Source organism: Rhea pennata, chromosome 22 (assembly GCF_028389875.1).
Source record: "Rhea pennata isolate bPtePen1 chromosome 22, bPtePen1.pri, whole genome shotgun sequence".
Taxonomy (NCBI): domain Eukaryota; kingdom Metazoa; phylum Chordata; class Aves; order Rheiformes; family Rheidae; genus Rhea; species Rhea pennata.
Window position 1 is genome coordinate 248,921 of NC_084684.1, and position 19,082 is coordinate 268,002.

The 19,082-nt window shown below is 58.6% G+C and overlaps 3 protein-coding genes across 8 annotated transcripts in view; all 3 read left to right on the forward strand.

Moving 5' to 3' along the window:
* PLEKHM2 (pleckstrin homology and RUN domain containing M2) overlaps positions 1-10,288 on the forward strand; it is a 30,581-nt gene extending 20,293 nt beyond the window's left edge. Inside the window, exons 7-20 of one of the 3 annotated variants that reach the window (XM_062593368.1) lie at positions 90-149; positions 2,692-2,926; positions 4,042-4,827; positions 5,144-5,213; positions 5,329-5,419; positions 5,602-5,666; positions 5,874-5,962; positions 6,515-6,647; positions 6,736-6,926; positions 7,158-7,223; positions 7,772-7,931; positions 8,211-8,390; positions 8,484-8,600; positions 9,188-10,288. In XM_062593368.1, the coding sequence (XP_062449352.1) occupies positions 90-149; positions 2,692-2,926; positions 4,042-4,827; positions 5,144-5,213; positions 5,329-5,419; positions 5,602-5,666; positions 5,874-5,962; positions 6,515-6,647; positions 6,736-6,926; positions 7,158-7,223; positions 7,772-7,931; positions 8,211-8,390; positions 8,484-8,600; positions 9,188-9,325 (2,381 nt within the window). In that variant the 3' untranslated portion in view covers positions 9,326-10,288. The remainder of the gene's footprint in view (positions 1-89; positions 150-2,691; positions 2,927-4,041; positions 4,828-5,143; positions 5,214-5,328; positions 5,420-5,601; positions 5,667-5,873; positions 5,963-6,514; positions 6,648-6,735; positions 6,927-7,157; positions 7,224-7,771; positions 7,932-8,210; positions 8,391-8,483; positions 8,601-9,187) is intronic. The other 2 variants (XM_062593371.1, XM_062593369.1) reach the window with 2 other exon arrangements.
* An 89-nt stretch (positions 10,289-10,377) lies between these two features.
* TMEM82 (transmembrane protein 82) lies at positions 10,378-12,567 on the forward strand. Of its 4 annotated transcripts, none has more exons than XM_062593372.1 (6): positions 10,378-10,820; positions 10,901-10,973; positions 11,105-11,279; positions 11,364-11,772; positions 12,028-12,209; positions 12,325-12,567. In XM_062593372.1, the coding sequence occupies exons 1-6, from the start codon at positions 10,742-10,744 to the stop codon at positions 12,403-12,405; spliced, it is 999 nt and encodes a 332-aa protein (XP_062449356.1). In that variant the 5' UTR covers positions 10,378-10,741; the 3' UTR covers positions 12,406-12,567. The 4 variants fall into 4 exon arrangements, with proteins under 4 accessions (XP_062449356.1, XP_062449357.1, XP_062449359.1 ...); XM_062593373.1 differs by having other exon boundaries at positions 12,031-12,209; XM_062593375.1 differs by lacking the exon at positions 12,325-12,567 and having other exon boundaries at positions 11,885-12,080.
* A 3,950-nt stretch (positions 12,568-16,517) lies between these two features.
* Positions 16,518-18,833, forward strand: FBLIM1 (filamin binding LIM protein 1). The gene is made up of 6 exons (XM_062593284.1): positions 16,518-16,754; positions 17,103-17,225; positions 17,400-17,569; positions 17,659-17,837; positions 17,913-18,030; positions 18,239-18,833. Exons 1-6 carry the CDS (start codon positions 16,529-16,531, stop codon positions 18,350-18,352), a joined length of 930 nt encoding a protein of 309 aa, XP_062449268.1. The 5' UTR covers positions 16,518-16,528; the 3' UTR covers positions 18,353-18,833.
* Positions 18,834-19,082: the final 249 nt, after the last annotated feature.

The window sequence follows — 19,082 nt, forward strand, 5'->3', positions numbered from 1 at the left end:
ACTGTCTCCCTCCCCAAACACCCATCACATGCTCCCCTGTCCCCACTACTTGTATTTCTAATCCTGAGTTTTATCCCTCGTTTTTGTAGATTATGATTTTGGAGATGTCTTTCCAGCAATGCAGTCCATGCCCAGCAGAGACTGGGAAGGTGGGACATACTCATGTGTTACAACCTTTTGGTTTTCTCTCTGCATTGCTGCCATCCTAAAGCTTGCTGCATGCTTTCCAGTTCATTTCTTAACCAGCAAACACCACATCTTGATGGAATTCGGTAAAGGCAGAAAAGAGACAAAAAGATCCCCCTAACGGGGAGCTTGTGTGTCTCATCTCCACTGAGACCACACAAAGAATTTTTCCTGACTCCCAGCACATCCTGGAGCAGAGATGCTATTCTCCTGCCTCTGGCAATGGCTCTGTATCTTCTAGACACGTGTACTTGGCTGACCTGGTACTCTACATAACAGACACGTAAGGCTGAAATTTTGAGTGCAGTTCAGCTACATCTGGCTTTTAGAGCCAAGTGCATGTGGCCACGTTAGAGGAATTTGTTCGCCTTCCTCCACGGGCAGCCTGCGTATGCCACGTGTGTCACAGGAGTAGGAGATCTCTCTGCTTTTCTCCCAGAGGAAATACATCCATGCGTTTGTAACTAAAAACTGGACAGAGCCTTCAGTCTGAATTGCTTCAGCCAGTACCACCTAAATATTTGGGGAAGTTCTGCCTGAATTCCATGTGGATGGCTCTCGGGCTCTAACATACTCCCTCTCATCTTCTTTCTTACCCCACGCACGGAGATATTTTTGTTGTCGCAGCACAGTGTGAGTAGCCAGGCTGTCACCAGCTGCACCCTTCATACTGCAATCGTGGGCAAATATTGCAAAGCTCAAGGAGGGAAGGGGATTTCTCTTCTGCCACAGCTCCCGAAGCGCTTGCTCTCCCGATCTGCCTGGGAAAGGCTGGGATGAAGCAGCCTGGCGTGTTGCTTTGTAGCCCCTCTTCATCATGGCGGGGGCAAGGACCGGTGAACTCCTCAAGGCGGCAGTGCTGGTTTCCCTTGTCAGGCAGAAGAGGACTTGGGTTGTCTCTCAGCTCCTGGGTAGGTGACAGCAGGCAGTACGGATGCATTCCTTGCCATTTAGACATGGAGCAAGAGGTTAAGGAGTTTTTTGCCATTCTCTAATTTCAGCAGATACACTTAGGGTAAAATACTATATTTTGGACCAAGATTTTTTCTCTCAAATAAAACAGCTAGAGTTTAGGCAAAATAACAGACATTTTTCTGTTAATACATGCTAGCTGGATGAAATAGCTTTTTAAACATTTCATTTTTCCTGTCTGCAATTTGGACAGTAGAAGTCCAACCAATTTGCTTCTCTTGCTACAGTTCACACTCTCTGCACTGCAAGGCCAGCGTTTCAGCAGAAACAAAGCACTGTTTTGAAATAGGCCTTCACAAAACTGCCTTTATGAGATTTTATGAGCAGTTTCATTTTCCCATGCAAAACATACACCCCCGTATTGATCTCCCATGGCAGTTGTTTTGTTCAGAAAGGGTTCACTGCCTACCAAATGATTTCTCGTTGGCTTTGGAAATAAACAGTATTGGGGAAGAGAAGGGCAGGGGGTAACCTTCCTTTAACCTTGACTTCCCGGACAGATAACTGCGAGTGTGACTCCTACAGCCCTTTTCCGCTGCTCTTTTTCTGTGTCAAGACTAACGCGGGCTGGGCAAGTTGTGCTAGGACCTGCCTCTGCAGCCTGCTCTCCTCTGCCCCCGGTGAATGTTGCACCCTTCTTTCTGCACTTCCAGTCCCCAGTGCGTGCTGTGCAAGCAGAGCAAAGCAGCTGGCTCTGTAAAGCACTCTGCAAGGACTGTTGCTTTACAGACCTGCTTTACAGCTCTATTATTGCCCTTCTAGGCAAGTAAGCGTCTTCCTAGGACCAGAGAGAAGCTAGCATGGAGCGATGTGGGACCCCCTCTCTGAGCACAGTGTCCTTGCAGCTCTGCCAGCCCCAGGCCTTTCCACATTGTCCCCCCATTTCAGGAAACGGGGCTGCAGGTTTCTGATAGGGCCTGTTCAGGGTAAAATGCTGCTCATCTCCCTGCCTCCACTCTGTGAGGTGCTACGGGGGACCACTGGGATGGGAGTGTGTCCCCAGGGCTTGGGCACGTATCTAGAATTCAGACCCCAGGGAGGAAAGGAGCAATGGCAGCTCAACCTTGCAAGACTGATTTCATGTTAGGTACAGGTATTTCCATCTAGTTCCCCCTGCACGTTTCTCCTGCCTGCAGCTGTCATCTCGTCAAGAAGCGTTGCAGCCCCGAGACCCATCAGTTCCTACACAGGGATGCTGCCGCTGTTTCTTAATCCATGTGCAGGCTCCTGGGCAGCTGAGCCGTGTGAGCTTTTGTTTCCAGGCTTTTTCTTAATTGCAATGGGTGCAGAACACAGAGCAACACTGGTTTTCCCACTGGCCTCTCTGTTCCCCTCGCAAAGAGCCTGGTGTCTGCAGGAGTCCCTGGAGGGGGGACGACAGTGCTCTGCGAGCAGTACTGTGACCATTTAGTGCCCGGCCCTGAGCCCCCAGCACGCAGCTTTGCTTGATTTAACATCCAGCTGTTACAGGGATTCCTGGGCTGACGGCAATGTCTGATATTAACCATGCTTCTCCACTCTTGTCTTTACCAGATGGAGACCTCACGGATACGCTCAGCTGCCCACGCTCCACCACCTCAGAGGCAAACGGCAGCAAGGCCTCCGTGAAGAGCCCCACGCAGCGCTACAACCCCTTCAATGAGGAGAAAGCCGACGCGCCATCTTCCACTGAGACCACACCAGTGCACACGGCTTCCCAGGAGAAGGCTGAAGCCACCCCTGAAGGAACAGACCAGTCTGAGAGCTGCGCAGAGCTGGAGGTCATCAGGTAGGTATAGAACTGCCGGGGTGGCATAAATCTCTGTGCCCAGCAGTCTGTATTGGAGAGCTGAAAGGAAGCCATGTGCTTTTTGTTTCAAGCTTTTTCCAGCTGGTGGCAGATTTGCACCGTCCTTGGCTCTCAGATCTTCTCTCCCCTCTTTCCTACTGTTTGTCAATGATGAACTGTGGCTGAACTCACAGAGGGAGATGTGCCTGCAGACCTGTTAGCCTGTGTCTGACTCCTTGCAGCTTCCGGGGTCCCTAGGAGCTCCTAAACCCAGACAAAGAGCACAAAGCTCTGTGTGCCCAACGTTCCTGGAATGAGGTGCTCCAAAACCAGCCCAGCAGGCCTGTGCTTCACCCTCATGCCCTATTTTTTCCCGGCAGACTGGAGGCACAGAGGAGAGATCTCCGGTCTCCAGTAGAAAGGAGAGCACTGTGCTCGCTTCCTAAATGGGAGGGCCATGGTGCCAAGTGACCTGGCAGAAGTTTGGTGCCTTGGGAACTGGCGATCCGAACACTTCCGCAATTGGGTTCCCAGTATGCTGTTTGGCTGGAGTGGGCTCCCAGCTGCATCTCCCTCTTCTGGCAGCCAGAGACATGGCATTCCCCCATCCTCTTCCCTTTCCAGGAAGACGTCCTTCCCAGCATCCTGCTCTCAGTGATTTCTCCTATGCTAGTTTTGCTCCACATCCCTTTGTGATCCTCTTCACAGCCAAAAGAGACTCGAGTTGTTATGTCCAGCAGAAGACACCTCTTTGTTCTTCTAGATGAGTGGAAACTGTCTCCGTGCACTGTTTTTTTTCTGCCTTTCTTAAAATAGTTGGCACAGAACCTGGGGAAGCCTGTCTGCAGTTAGAGAGGTGGCATCAAATAATGTTCCTAAGAGGATAATTTTTCTGCGCTGGGGATAAAATCATAGAATCATAGAATCATAGAATCAGTAAGGTTGGAAGGGACCCCTGAAGATCATCTAGTCCAACCTCCCTGCTCAGTAGGGTCACCTAGAGCATGTATAATCCCACAAGAAGATTTTGGGGTCAGGATGAGACTCACTTTCTGTATTGCCAAAATCTAAGCGGTAAAGACAAATGACATCTATGTTGGTCTCTCACTATGCAGGTTAGCCAAGAAGAAGAAAGCGAGCAAGAAGAAGAAAGCAAAGCCAGAGGAAGCTGTGAACACCTCTGCACCCACAGTGCCTGAGGCCAGCACCCAGCAGGCTGGTGTAGATAGTGGTATGAACGGGCTGAGTGACAGAGATGACCCACAGGGAGACGATGGTCCTGCTCCTCCGGGTGGTGAGCCAAGCCCAGCCGGGCCGGAAGAGACTAGTGAGCGCTCTGCCCTCAGCCAGCTGGCTTTACGCATCCCTGAGATGAAGGACACGTCCATGGAGAGCGTGGGGCAGCCGCTGAGCAAGGTGATGGACAGGCTGAACGGGCAGCTGGATCCTGGTGGCTGGAATGCCCCACTTGAGCGCCCCAGGCAGTCCTTTCGGACTGGCACGCCAGGGGAGACTCCAGATGGATCGTCCTCTGGCGACCTTAGTGAGGGGATTTCAGCCCCCATGGACTTCTACCGCTTTACCATTGAGAGTCCAAACACTCCTGCACCAGGTGGTAGCCACCATGACGCTCCAGGGCCTGGCCAACCGCCACATGTTTCTGGTAGCCTTGAGGCTCCTGAACAAGAAGAAAGCAGAGAGGGAAAAGCAGTTGGGGGAGTAGAAGAGTCTGGGGGGGCGGCTGATGAACCCCACATTGACCAAACAGAAACCACCAACCCAGAGGCTGTCTGCGAGCTGAAGAAAGAGCAGCCCAGCCCTTCTGCGAGCAGTGCCGAGGACTCTGGTGTAGAGGAAGGGCAGGGCAGTCCTTCAGAGCTGACCCACCCTTCTGAGTTCAGGTGAGGCTGGCTTAGCTTGACTAAGCACATGGGGTCCTTGTGGGAGCACGGAGAGCATCTTCCAAACAAAACAGCCCTGATGCTTGAGCCAACGCTTTTCCCTTTATCCTCAGTTTGGTGAGCAAAGACTATCCTTTTCCAGGATAAAGGTGATGCTCAAGGGGTGATGGTTGGGAGGAGAAGGTCTTGGGGGGCCAACATGCACCCTAAACATGGACAGGTTCAATAAGGAACAGGATTTTCCTTCCTGGGCCCTCTTCTGCCCCATATGTCTCCATTCTGTCTTTCAGCTTCTTCCTGCTGTCTGTCTTCACAGGGTGGATAACAACCATCTCCTACTGCTGATGATCCATGTCTTTCGGGAGAACGAGGAGCAGTTGTTCAGGGTAAGGCAGTCACACCAGAGTAGGTGCCCCAGGCTGCTCTCCCACAGAGACCTGAGCTGCATGCATGCCTCAGCTGTGGCCTAAGAGCTCTACTCTTTCCTCTCTTTCCACATAGATGATCCGAATGAGCACCGGGCACATGGAGGGAAACCTTCAGCTGATCTACGTCCTGCTGACGGATTGCTATGTGTATCTGATCCGTAAAGGTATCCGTTCCTGATGGCCTGCAACTACAGCTGTAGGACTCTTGTTTAGCAAAGATTTAACCCCTTGTCAAGCTAGAAAGCCAAGGGGAGCAAGAGTTGCCTGATCCATGGCTTGCAGCCTGGATTTGGGCAGCATTGGGCTGCTTTGCCCCCATTCACGTGGCTCTTTGTGTCTGTGCCAGGGGCAGCAGAGAAGCCGTACATGGTGGAGGAGGCCGTTCCCTATAACGAACTGGACTACATTTCAGTGAGTGCAGACTGGGTTGGAGCAGCTGGACTGAAGGTCAACTGAGCAGGAGGGACTAATGGGTTTTGGGGAGGGACGGGGTCAGGCCTCATCTCTTTGGTTGCAGGAGGGTCAAGAGCCTCACAATGGTACCACAGGAGCTTCCTGCGAAGTTTAGCAAAACTTTGTTCCCCATCCCACTTCCTTAACCTGCCTTATGTGGCACAGGTTGGGCTGGATCAGCAGACGGTGACTCTGGTGTGCACCAATCGGAGGAAGCAGTTCCTGCTTGACACTGCAGACGTCGCCCTCACAGAGTAAGCAGGGACCATGCGGCGAACTGTGACACTTTCCTTGGGGTGCGCAGGGCCTTAGCCAGTGCCTTGGAGTCCTGGCATGATTTGGGAAATGCGAGAAACTCCAGTGACAGACCCTCGCTGTCCTGCAGCCAGTGGGAGTATGAGGTTTAGTTTGATGCTGCCCACCAAACTCTGCAGACAGCTGGAAATGCTTTGAACAATATTAAAAGTTAAAAATCAGCGCAAGCACTACGGAGGCTTCCCTGGAAATACACTGCAATCCCTGGTGAAGGTAACCGGTGCCTGTTGAGGGCCATGTTGTCATCTGTGTTGAGGATAGGTGTCCATCTCCCATTGTGCTCTTTCAGTTCACAGCCCACCCAGCTCCTTCCTGGAGATCAGACTTTGCAGTCCCTGTTGCCTTTGGACTGTGGGTTCCTTTCTAGACATCTCTGTCAGTCTAAAAAGTGGGTCCCCAGGACTGAGCCCCACATCCAGGAAGCCCTTTTGGCACCCTAGCTCTCCTCATACAGTGTCAGGCCTCATAAGAGATCTCTATTTTCTTCTTAGGTTCTTCCTGGTCTCCTTGAAGTCAGCTATGATCAAAGGGTGCCGGGAGCCCCCTTACCCCAGTATCCTCACGGATGCCACCATGGAGAAACTGGCGCTCGCAAAGTTTGTGGCCCAGGAGTCCAAGTGCGAGGTGAGCTGGGATACTTCAGCCATCACTAAATGAGGTGGAGGCTCATGAGAGAATCCCTCCTATTCACTTCTCTGCCTATCCCTCGCAGGCCTGTGATGTAGTCGTGCGTTTCTACGGCCTCGTCCACTGGGAGGACCCCATGGACGAGGCGCTGGGGCCTGCTCCCAACAGCTATGCCTCTGCAGAAAATGCAGTCACGAAGGACGGCATCCTGCACTACAAGGCAGGGACCTCGTACCTGGGCAAAGAGCAGTGGAAGACCTGCTTCGTGGTGCTGAGGTGGGGCTGTGAGCCACAGAGCTGTGGGAAGGAAATCACAGAATGTCCTGGGACCTGGAGGGGCCACCTGGGAACCTGAGATGAAGCCCCCAGTCTTGGCCACTGACAGTGGGATCACACCCCCACGGGGCTGTATGTGCAGGGCAGGAGTAGCCATGGGATGTTTGCATGGTCATCAGGGCTGAGCTGACTCCAGTTACCAACTGTCTCTCTCATCTTCCTCAATGGCAGTAATGGGATCTTGTACCAGTACCCGGACCGCACAGACGTCACTCCTCTGCTCTCCATCAACATGGGGTAAGCAGTGGGAGGTAGCAGCCTTCAGACTCAGGAGAGTCTCTCTCATTGAGATCTGGGGATCAGAGCTCCTCTAGGTGTTTTCAGGCTGATCGTGACCTAGTCCATGCTGCAGGACGTTTGCATGTCGGTGGCTGGATAACGTAACTCCCTCCTAGCTCTTGGCTAGGCATAGACGTTCATTTGGTTGGCTTCAAGCCTGTTGTGGAGGTGGGTTTGTTTCTTCCCAGTTTTTGCATGCCCAACTGACCCTCTGATGAGGAATCGGCCTCTGATGGGCCACGAGTCTTTCTCCCAGAGCCACACTGAGAGACAACTGCAAACCCCCTGTGTCCAACTCACACTCCACTGTGATGTGCGCAGATGGAGTCATTCTTGGAGCAACCACATGGGTTGCTGGAGATCAGCTCCAGCCACTAAAGGCTGGAGTCCTAGTGGGGAAAGGGAAGCAATGTGCAGCACAGGGAGGCAGGGGATGTTAACAGGATAGCACTGACCAGTCTGTCCTGTTCTCCCTGGCTGATGTCCATCTTCACCCTCTTTCCCAGCGGCGAGCAGTGCGGGGGATGCCGGCGCTCCAACACCACCGACCGGCCCCACTCCTTCCAGGTGATCTTGACGGACCGGCCCTCCCTGGAGCTCAGCGCCGACAATGAGGCTGAGATGGCAGACTGGATGCAGTACTTCTGCCAGGCTGTCTCCAAAGGGGTGAGCACCCTCCTTCACCCAGAGCCTGCTTTGGGGCTCAGCCTTCCCATAGTCCTTCCTGTCGTGGGATGGGGAGTCGCAGGGACTGAGCTTCCTGAGATGGGAGTCGTCAGTGTGGAGCTGCAGAAAGGACCTTGGTGTGATGATTGAGGGCCAGCTGGAAGGGGCAGAGTTTCCCTGTGAGCTAGAAGAAGGGCTTCTCCTCACAGGAAGCTTGGGATGTCCATGGAGAGGGGCTCCAACATGCTGGGTTTTAAGTCCCCTTCACCACCCGCACAGGTAATCCCGCAGGGTGTTGCCCCCACGCCCTGTGTCCCCTGCTGCCTTGTGCTGACAGACAAGAAGGCCTTCACCTGCCACGAGGACTGCCAGACAAGCTTCTTCCGCTCACTGGGCACTGTGGAGCTGACAGATATCACCACTGTCTCCACAGAGGCTGGCAAGGAGTACTGTATCCTAGTGAGTGTGGTGTGTTGCGGTGGAGTTTGGTTAATCTCAGCCCAGGCTGGAGCTGCTGTGCTAACCCCCTTGGGCTTCTCCCTTGGTTTTTAGGAGTTTGCTCAGGACCGCAAGCAGTTCCTGCCCCCCTGGGTCCTCTATTTCAGTTGCACTACAGAACTGGAGAGGTTCCTCTCTGCGCTGAACACTGCATGGAAAAACATCTACCAGGTGAGTGCGCGAGCTGCATCACACCCCTCGCAGAGTTGCAAGTGGGGCCGATATGCCCTAAGGAAGGAGGCTGTGGCTTTTCCTTGCCCAAAGGTGGGATCAACCCAGCTGCCCAGCCTTCCCGCAAAGAGCAGGGAGCCACAAAGCTCTTCTGCATCTGTATAATCATGGCAGTGAGGTTGGTCAAGGCAGCTCCCACCATCCCTCAACTAGCAGCTGTGAAGCGCAGAGGGGATGGGAGGTAGTACTGAGGGGGAACGACCAGGTGAAGACCAGGGGGAGGCTCACAGAGTGAATGCAGCATGGCTTGAGCCTCCTTTTTCTCCTGTGGTGAGGCATCAGATGTGACATGGGATGTTGGATTTGGAGGGGGAGCCAGCGTGGGTCAAGACCAGCCAGGGAGGATGTTTACCCCACAGGGCTGGCAAAGGGAGCGGGGAGGAGCCTGGGACAGCCCTGTCCCCCTCTGTCACCAGGATTGCACAAGGGACTTTAACAGCTGTTAGAAGTGGTGCTTGAGGTGGTTTTGTGACAAGAGGGAGAGGAAAGTGTTGCCGCAGCGTGACTGTCCAGTGTCCGCATTTCAGGTAGATCTTCTGCACAAGGCCATCCTGGATGCCACCATGAAGAAGAAATGCGAAGACGCTCAGAGCCTCATCGACAGCGCCTGGCAGCGCAGCGATAGCCTGTGCCGTGGACGAGCCGAGCGGGACCCATGGTGTTAACCCCAGCAGGGGGAAGGACGGCTGACAGGACAACCTCGGCTGTTCCGGGAGAGAGAGAGAGAGCGCGAGCGAGCACGCTCCCACCGCTGCGCAAGGCCTGGCACCTGTAGCCGGCTGCTCTGAAGTCAGCCGGCACCCCAAATCCTCCTGCCATCACACAGTACCTGTCTGGAGCCTGCCTGCGGACATGGGCCCCCGGCCACACTCTCCACCGCGCTGGGGGCATGCAGCGGGTCGCCCGCGCGCTGCCACCTCCACGGGGACCAGCGGATGCTTCGCCACACTGGAGACGAGCCCAACGGAGGCTGCTTTCGTTGTACAGACCCTCCTGCGTCATCCAGCTCCTTCTGGACAAGCTGCCTAGCAAGGAAGAACATCCTACGAGTGACAAAGCTGGGAGAGGGGTGGGCTGGGGTTGGGGCAGCCCCTGTTTTCAGGCCGGAGCATGGCCAGGCCCAGGCACCCGGCGCTGGGACTGACTAGTTGTTCATTTTAGAACAAGGTAGGTCACGGACATGGCAATACTGGAAGCCTGAATCGCTACCGCGCATGTTTTACCCTCGCTAATACAATCACCCGAGTACGGCACCGCTTCACCTCCGCCTTCCTTCCCCCACCGCGGGGTCACCCGGCCGTGAAAGCACGTCGCTGCCCAGGGCACGCTCGCTGCACGCGTGCGTCCGGCCGATGAGGCTGAGCGGCGAGCTCGCAGGCACGGTTCGCCAAGTTCAGCGCAGCCCCCTCTCCCCTGTAAGGCGGAGGGAAGGGTGGGGGGAGCCAAGGGATGGCACGCGACTGCTGCAAAATTTTTAAAAAAAGAAAAAAGGAGCGGGAGACCTTCTTCTGTAATATACGTTCATGGGGCCTTTTTGGGGGGAGAAAAACATATGTGACCGAATGTATATGTATATATACATCTGCTTCCTTCCCCTCCCCCCCAAATAAATATTCGTTGGTAACTCAGATCTGGCCGTAGGAATTTCTGGGTCGAGGGCTGCGTTTCCTACCTGGCTTGCGATTTTTCCCAGCCATTTCTTGGGGCACTTTGGAGGATGAAACGCTGAGGCCGGAGCAGAGGGAACTGCTGGAGCTGGCGAGGAAGAGGATGGACGGCTCAGGCTGCTGGTGCTTCTCCCCACCACCGCTGGCAGTTCGGCCCTGGTCTGGATGGGGAATGAGGCAGCACAAGGCGGGAGCTGCCTCGCCTCCAAGGAGAGCCAGCAGCCAGCAGTTCACACAGAGGCGGCCCTAAAAATAGGGATTTATTTATTCATTTATTTATTTATTGCACCCGGGGGTGGCCCCAGCTGCTTTTTTAGCTCAGCTGTTTCCAACCAGGCTGAGGCAATGATTTACCAGCTGGCGGCTCCTTCCTTCCGCCCTGCGGACCTTTGAGCCGGCCTGGCCGCCTGGAAAATGTTTTCCCCCAGCTCCTGGCTGCCGGCTTTGCCCGGCCTGGCCTGGGGCTGGGCACTGCTGGATGGGCTCCTGCAAGGTGAGAGCCCGGCAGCCGGGTGACCGGGCAACCGGCACGCCCGGGTGCCGCTGATCTCTCTCGCCGCCTCCTTCCCGCAGGGCTGGTGGGCGCCTGCGCCGTGTCAGTGCTCTGCAGCCTCATGAAGGTTCATCTCCACGTGCGGTGCTCCGAGTAAGCGTCCCTTGCCCTGGCTCCCCGCAGCCGCTTGCTTTCGGGCACTTGTGCCCTCCTCTTCCTCGCCGCCACCGGCCCCGCTGACTTTTGTTGTTGTTGTTGTTCTCTTTTCCCTTCCCCACGGGCAGCGAGCCGGAGCGGCAGGCGGAGAAGGAGGCGCTGCGGGCGCAGCGGTGGCTGCTGGACGCCCTGCATGTGCCGCTGCTCACCGTGGTGCTGGCCGCCACCGGCTCGCGGGTGGCCGCGCTGGTGGCCCTGGAGTTCTCCCTGCGGGCTGCCTCCGCCCTCCTCTCCCAGAGCAAGGTGAGCGGGGGAAACTGAGGCGCGGTGGCTCACTGCAGCGCCCTTGGAACCCCCCACCCACCTTTTGCACCCCGTTTCCCACAGGATGGCGCCGGCAGCCAGCTCTACCTGCTGTGCCAGTACTCGCTGGGCTGCGGCGTCCGCTGCGGCCTCGGCTTCTTGCTCAACGGGGCGCCGCACGCCACGTGCAACCTGCTGCTGGCCGCCGGGCTGGCGGGGCTGCTGGCGGCGGGCGCCCGGCGCTTGGCACGCCACGTCTGCGCCCTCTACGAGCTGCACAGCCGGGCCCGCTACTGCGGCGTCTGTATCGCCCTGCTCGCCTCTGGCCACGGCGTGCCGGGGCTGCTGCGCCGGGCGCTGGCCGTGGCCTTCACCGTGGCCGACCTGGCCGCCGTGGCGCTGCTCAACCGGGATTTCCTGGGGCCGGCAGAGGCAGCGCGCTTCTGGATACCGCTCACCATCTGCTACGCGCTGCTGGTGGTCTACATGCAAGGTGAGGTGGGGGCGGCACGGCGGTTCGGGGCGGGAAACTCGCTTTTGGAGCGGGAAAGCCACTTTTGGGGGTGGAAGATCCACTTTCAGGGGGGCGTCTCGGCTTTCTGCAGCGACTTTGGGGGACCGCAGGATGCGTTGTCCCCACCGTGCCCCACAGACGGCCTCGTTGGGCATCTTGGGGCGTCCCCAGGAGGGAGCGGGGTGCGACTGGGCGTCACGGCGGCCCCGGTGACGACGACGATGCCATCTCCAGCAGAGGAGCGGGAGCAGGGCCCGCCGGTCTACCAGACGGTCTTCGTGAGGATGGGTGGCCTCCTCATCCTCCTGCTCACTGTGGGCCGCTGGGCGGACATCCTGAGCGTCCTGGTGTCGCTGGTGGGTGAGATGTGGTGCCTCCTCCACGCCAGCGTCATGCTGAACATCTGCAGGCAGCAGGTGAGAGAGGCTGCGCTGGCCCAGCAGCCCTGATGCCGGGGTGAGGGGTTGCCTCATCTCCCCACCACCACAAGCCGCTCAGACCCAGCTGCCTTTGGGGCTTTCTCCTCCGTAGGATTCGGCCTGGCAGCAGGGAGAGTTTTCAGCGGCGCCGGCAATGTCTTCGCAGCGCTCCAGCTTGGAGAGGGCATCCTGAGGGTGACCGCAGTGGGCGCCAGGAAACGGGGCCAGTGTCCCCAAACATGGCTGCCCCCGCCCCGTCCTTGCCACACACCAGGGACTGGAGGCTTCGCGTCCGCAGGGTCTGGTGGCCAAGCCGTGATTGGAAACTGCGGGAAAATAAAGCGTTTCTGGCCGAGGCCCGCGGCAATGCTGCTCCAGCCATGGGGTTCGCGGTAGACAGAGGCCAAGGAGACCCCCATGGAAGGGCTCCATGTTGGGGGGTGGGAGAGGGGCCAAGGCCCATGGGGCACCCTGAGGTGGAGGGGCAGCCCTGCGGCCGTGGGGTGACCTAGGGTGCACAGGGACCCCTGGGGCACCCTGAGAGCACCTGCGGCACCCTAGGGCCTGTGGGGCACCCTTGGATTCATGGGGCACCCTGAGAGGGCCTGGGGTACCTTGGGACCCATGGGGCACCCTGAGAGTGCCTGGGGCATTCTGGACCCATAGGGCACCCCAGTGGGTGCATGGAGTACTCAGAGGACCCATAGGGCAACCTAGGGTGCACAGGGTACCCTGAGGGACCAACGGCACCCCTGGGTGCATGGCACATGCCAAGGCTGATGGGATGACCTGGGGTGCATGGGGCACCCTGAGGTACATGGGAGAGATGTGGAGGACTGGAGAGGTGCCTGAGGCCTGGAAGAAAGCCAATGTCACTCCAGTCTTCAAGAAGGGCAAGAAGGAGAACCCAGGCAACTACAGGCCAGTCAGCCTCACCTCCATCCCTGGAAAGGTGATGGAACAGCCCATTCCAGATGTCATCTCCAAGCATATAGAGGAGAAGAAGGTGATCAGGAGTAGCCAGCATGGATTCACCAAGGGGAAATCCTGCCTAACCAATCTGATAGTCTTCTCTGATGGAATGACTGGCTGGGTAGATGAGGGCAGAGCAGTGGACGCTGTGTACCTTGACTTCAGCAAGGCTTTTGACACTCCCTCCCATAACATCCTCCTGGATAAGCTCAGGAAGTGTGGGTTAGATGAGCGGACAGTGAGGTGGACTCAGAAGTAGCTGAAAGGCAGGGCTCCAAGGGTTGTGAGCAATGGCACAGAGTCTAGTTGGAGGCCTGTAGCTAGTGGTGTTCCCCAGGGGTCAGTGCTGGCTCCAGTCTCCTTCAACTTCTTCATGCATGACCTGGGTGAAGGGACAGATATGTTTGCTGATGACAGCAAAGTGGGAGGAGTGGCTGATACTGCGGAGGGCTGTGCTGCCATTCAGAGGGACCTGGACAGGCTGTAGAACTGGGCAAAGAGGAACCTCACGACGCTCAACAAAGGCAAGGGCAGAGTCCTGCCCTAAGGGAGGAACAAGCCCAGGCACCAGTTCAGGCTTGGCACTGGCCTGCTGGAAAGCAGCTCTGCAGGGAAGGCCCTGGTAGTCCTGGTGGACAATCAGCTCTCACCATGTGCCAGCAATGTACCCTTGTGGCCATGAAGGCCAATGGTATCCTGGGGTGCATTAGGAAGAGTGTTGCCAGCAGGTTGACGGAGGTGATCCTGCCGCTCTACTCAGGCCTGGTGAGGCCACATCTCGAGTACTGCATCCAGTTGTGGGCTCCCCAGTACAAGAGAGACAAGGAGCTACTGGAGAGAGTCCAGCATAGGGCTGCAAAGACGATCAGAGGGCTGGAGCACCTGCCCTCTGAGGAAGGGCTGTGAGAGCTGGACCTCTTTAGCCTGGAGAAGGGAAGACTGAGGGGGGATCTTATCAATGTGTGGAAGTACCTGAAGGGAGGGTGTCAGGGGGATGGGGACAAACTCTTTTCAGTTGTCCCATGTGAAAGCACTAGAGGCAAAGGGCAAAAACTGAACCACAGGAAGTTCTGCCTGAACGTGAGGAGGAATTTCTGCGCTGTGAGAGTGACAGAGCACTGGAAGAGGTTGCCCAGAGAAGTTGTGGAGTCTCCTTCTCTGGAGATATTCAAAGCCCGCCTGGATGCAACCCTGCCTAACATGCTCAAGGTGAGCCTGCTTGAGCAGTGAGGTTGGCCTAGATGATCTCCAGAGGTCCCTTCCAACCTCAACCATTTTGTGATTCTATGGGGCCCTCTGGGGCACATGGGGCACCCTGGTGGGTGTCTGGGGCACCCTGAGAGTCCATAAGGCAACCAGGGGTGCACAGGGCATCCTGAGAGATGATGGGGCACCCTAGGGTTCATGGGGTGACCTGGGGTGCATGGAGCACCCTGAGAGCACCTGGGGGACCCTGGGAGCATGGGGCACCCCAGGGCCTATGGGGTACCCTGGTGGGTGCACAGGGCTCCCCAGGGCGTATGGGGCAAACTGGAGTGCACAGGGCACCCTGAGGGCTTTTGGAGCAACCTGGGGCACACTGGTGGGTGCATGGGGCACCCTAGGGCCCATAGGGCAACCCAGTGGGTGCACAGAGCACCCTGAGGGAATATGGGGCACCCCTGGGTGCAGGGCACATGCCAGGGTTCATGGGGTGATCTGGGGTGCATGGGGCACCCTGAGAGAGCCTGGAGCACCCCTGGGAGCACGGGGCAGCCTTAGGCCCATGGGACACCCTGGGCCCATGGGGCACCCCCCGGCGCGGCACGGTCGTGTCCCCCACCACCACGCCCAGCATGGGAAGCGGCGGCCGTGGGGCAGGCGGGGAGGAAAGTGGGAGGAGGAAGGAAGGAAGGAGGAGGAGGAGGAGGGGTAGGAAGGGGCGGTGATGCCGGACGGTTCTGCCCCCCCCACCCTCCTCCCGCTGCCCCGCCGCGCCGGTGCGCCCGCAGGGACCCGCGCCCGCAGGTAGGGGACAGGGGACCCCAGCAGGGGACAGGGGCCACCTCCAGGCAGGGGACGGGGACCCCGGCGGGGGACAGGGGCCACCTCCAGGTAGGAGACAGGGCACCCCGGCGGGGGACAGGGGACCCCAGCAAGGGACAGGGGCCACCACCAGGCAGGGGACGGGGACCCTGGCAGGGGACAGGGGCAACCTCCAGGCAGAGGATGGGGACCCCGGCGGGGGACAGGGGCCACCACCAGGCAGGGGACAGGGGACTCCAACAGGGGACAGGGGCCACCTCCAGGTAGGGGACAGGGGATGCCGGCGGGGGACAGTGGGCCACCTCCAGGCAGGAGACAGGGCACCTCGATGGGGGACAGGGGCCACCTCCAGGTAGGGGACAGGGCACCTCGGTGGGGGACAGGGGCCACCTCCAGGCAGGGGACAGGGGACCCCAACAGGGGACAGGGAGACAAGGGACCTCCTAGTTAGAGGATAGGGACCCCCCCCCAGGTAGAGGACAGGGGACAGTGGGGCCACCCATAGGTGGGGGACGTGGGACCATCCCCCAGGTAATGGGAGGGGGACGACCGAGCTGCTCCATGTGGGGATGAGGGGCTGAGAGGGCCACTCTGAAGTGGGGAACAGGGGACAGCGGGGCCACCACTGCTGAGGGACAGAGGACTGCAAGAGCCACCTCAGTGAGGGACAGGAGACCCAAGGGCCACCACTGGTGAGGGGCAGAGGACCCAAGGGCCACCCCAGTGAGGGACAGGGACCCGAGGGCCACCCTGGTGAGGGACAGAAGACCCAAGTGCCACCCGGGGAAGGTGGCCACAGGGCTCGCTCCCCTCGCCAGCTCCCTCCCCCCTTTTTTTTTTTGGGGGGGGGCTGACGCTCGAGTGCCCCCCTCCTTTGGGCACCCTGGTGGAGGCTGGGGACAGGGACACGGGGGACGGGTGGGCACAGGGACGCTCGGGGACCATGGCCATCCCAGCCCCGGCACAAAGAGGAACGCGAGGAGAGCACATGGTTCACATTAGCTTTTTTTTTTTTTTTTTTTTTTTTTTTTTTTTTTTTTTAGGTTTTTTAGGTTTTTTTAGGTTTTTTGTGGGTTTTTTTGTGTGTGTGGATTTTTTCCCCCTTTTCCGCCGCAGCGCGATTGCTCGGCGATCGCCAGCTCGGCACCGAGCAACTTGGCTCCTTCTGGAGAGGAGGACGGCACAGGCGGAGGAGAAGCGAGCGGAGAGGAGGGTCGAGGTGACGCCGGGCAGCGGAAGAGCAGCCGGCCACAAAGCTGGAGGAAATTTGGGAAAAGTTTGGCTTGTTTTATTCCCTTTTCCCAGGCGTCGCTCCGAAGATGCTGCCGGGAAAAGCGGAAAAGCGAATTGCTTCGTCCGTCTACATCACCCTGCTGCCACCGCGGAGGGAACCGGCCGGCGCGCGGCAAATACAGCCCCAGGTGTGCCCGGCTCCTTCTGAGGCTCCGAAATCTCCGGGCACCCGCCGGGCCTGGATTCATCCAGAGGGCGATGCGCTGGACGCTGGCCAGCCGGCCCCACGCACTCCGGGCTTGTCCAACGGAGGTGAGGGCCGAAACGGGGCGGCGGGAGCACGGCGCCCCGAGGCACTGCGGGAAAACGTGGCGGCGTTTTTCCCGTGCCAGGGTTGCTCGGAGAGAGATGCGGCGCCGGGTGCCCGGCTGGTTTCTGGAAGTGCTGGGAAAAGCATGGTCACTCCCAGGTTTTTTCCCAAATTCCCGCCTGGTTCACCGTGTTTGCCGGGTGCTTTATCAGTGCTGTTTGCTCCTCTCTGGCCGAGACAGCGTTTGCTTTCTGGGCAGGTCCGCGAGTGCCGCTGCCTCCCGGGGCGGGTTAGCGCCAGGCCAGGCTGCTCCTGGCATCGCCATCCGTAATTTCTACATTTTGCTCCAGGTTTCTCTGGCCCCGACCCGGCTGCCCGGTGCCCTTCGTCGCCGCCGTTCCCACTCCTCTCTGAAGCACCGCAGCCACCGCAGCATGACGTGAACGGGCATCCAGAAAGGGACTTTTCCGGAGGTAAGAGGGGTAAACCGAGGCGTGCAGCACGGCAGGTTACGCAGCCAGAGCGAGTTCTCCCGGCTCCGCGTCCCAGTTTGCCAAGATGAGGGGGGAAGAAGAGCTGCCTGGAGGTCCGAGTCCCTGTCCCCCCCCCCCGCCGCTCTCCCATCCGCCTTTTCTCCGTGCTCCCAGACGTCTGCGCCTTCTGCCACAAACCTGTGGGCCCCGGGGACCCCACCGTGGAGGCGATGGGCAAGCAGTACCACCCCGGCTGCTTCACCTGCAGGACGTGCCAGCGGCTCCTGGCGGGCCGGCGCTACTACCGAAAAGAGGGGCGCCCCATCTGCGACGCCTGCTACCAGGTAGCCGGCCTCGGGGGCTCGCCCCAAGCGGGGCAACGGGAGGCGAAAGGTGCCGCGGGCTCACAGCTTTTCCTCCCCGCCGCCTCCAGGCAGCGCTGGAGAAGTGCGCCAGGTGCCAGGCGCCCGTCGTCGAGAGCATCGTGCGCGCCCTGGGCAAGGGCTACCACCCGGGCTGCTTTGCCTGCACCGCCTGCGGCCGGGCGCTGGGCGACGTGAGCTTCGCAGCAGGCGAGCGCGATGAGGTTTACTGCGTGGATGACTTCTACAGGTGGGTGCCGGCGGCGGCGGGTGCCCGGCGGCATGGGGCGCGCGGCCAGCTGAGCACCTGCTTTTTCCCCGGCAGGAGATATGCCTCCATCTGTGGCGCCTGCCGGCAGCCCATCATCCCCCACGAGGGCAGAGACACCTACAAGATTGAGTGCTTGGGGCGCAGCTTCCATGAGAGCTGCTACTGCTGCGAGGTACGGCGCGGCGCGGCGGCGCGAGCGAAACCGGCCTCCCCCCGCCTCAAAATCCCCGCAGCTGGGATTTATTTCCCTCCGCTGCAAACGGCGCCGATGCCTGTTGCAACGAGGGTGCAGTCGCTGGCCGAGCCGGCAGCACAGGTCGCTCTCGGCCCACCGTTTCTGAAAATTTTGCACCTCAGCCCTTCTTTCCATCCGCCTGCAGCGCTGCCGGATCCCGCTGTCGCCGGAGCCGACGGAGAACGGCTGCTACCCGCTGGGCAACCAGCTGCTCTGCAAATCCTGCCACGTTGCCCAGCGGGACAAGTCGTCCTGCTGAAGCCGGCAGCCGGCACCGCTCCATTCCCGGCACCCGGGCGGCAGGACCGTGCGCGAAAAGCGGCCGGGGAGCCGCTTCCCTTCCCAACCATCGGCTCGTCGTATCCGCAACTAGCTGGAGGACGGGTGTTTTCATCTCCCCAATCCACTCCTCCTGCGCGGCAGCCCTCCGCGCTGGGGCTGGCCAGGTGGAGACGCGCGGGCTCAGCGTCCTGGCGAGGCTCTGCCCTCCGTCCGCCTGCTCATTATAAATATAAAAAACCCTGCAACGCACTGGTGATGGACAGGCTGAGGGTTTTTGTTTTGCTTTCTTTACCCCTTTTCCAAGGCTGCTCTTGTTTCTTCAGGCGTTTTTCTTTTTTTTTCCCCCCCCCCCCACATATTCTTGGGGGTTTTGTTTAAACATCGGGTTTCTCTCTGCACTGACACGGAGAAGCACCGATTTGTTTGGCGAGTAGTTAAATAAAACCTCGAGCTAAAAATCTGGTTTCTTTCCTCCAGCTGCTTCCTGAATTGCAAACTCATAAAGTACAAGTTAAAATACGGGACGGGGAGGGAGGAAAAGCTGCTTGGAGAGCGCGCCGGGCGGCAAGAGGGCGGCCAGGTCGCTCACGGCTGTAATGCAGCTGGCTCCAGGGCTGGTGCATGGTTTTAAGACCGTGCGATGTAAAAGGTTGTGTCGAGGTTCACGGCACCGGAGGATGTGGCCAGGAAAAGGTCCCGGGGTGCCA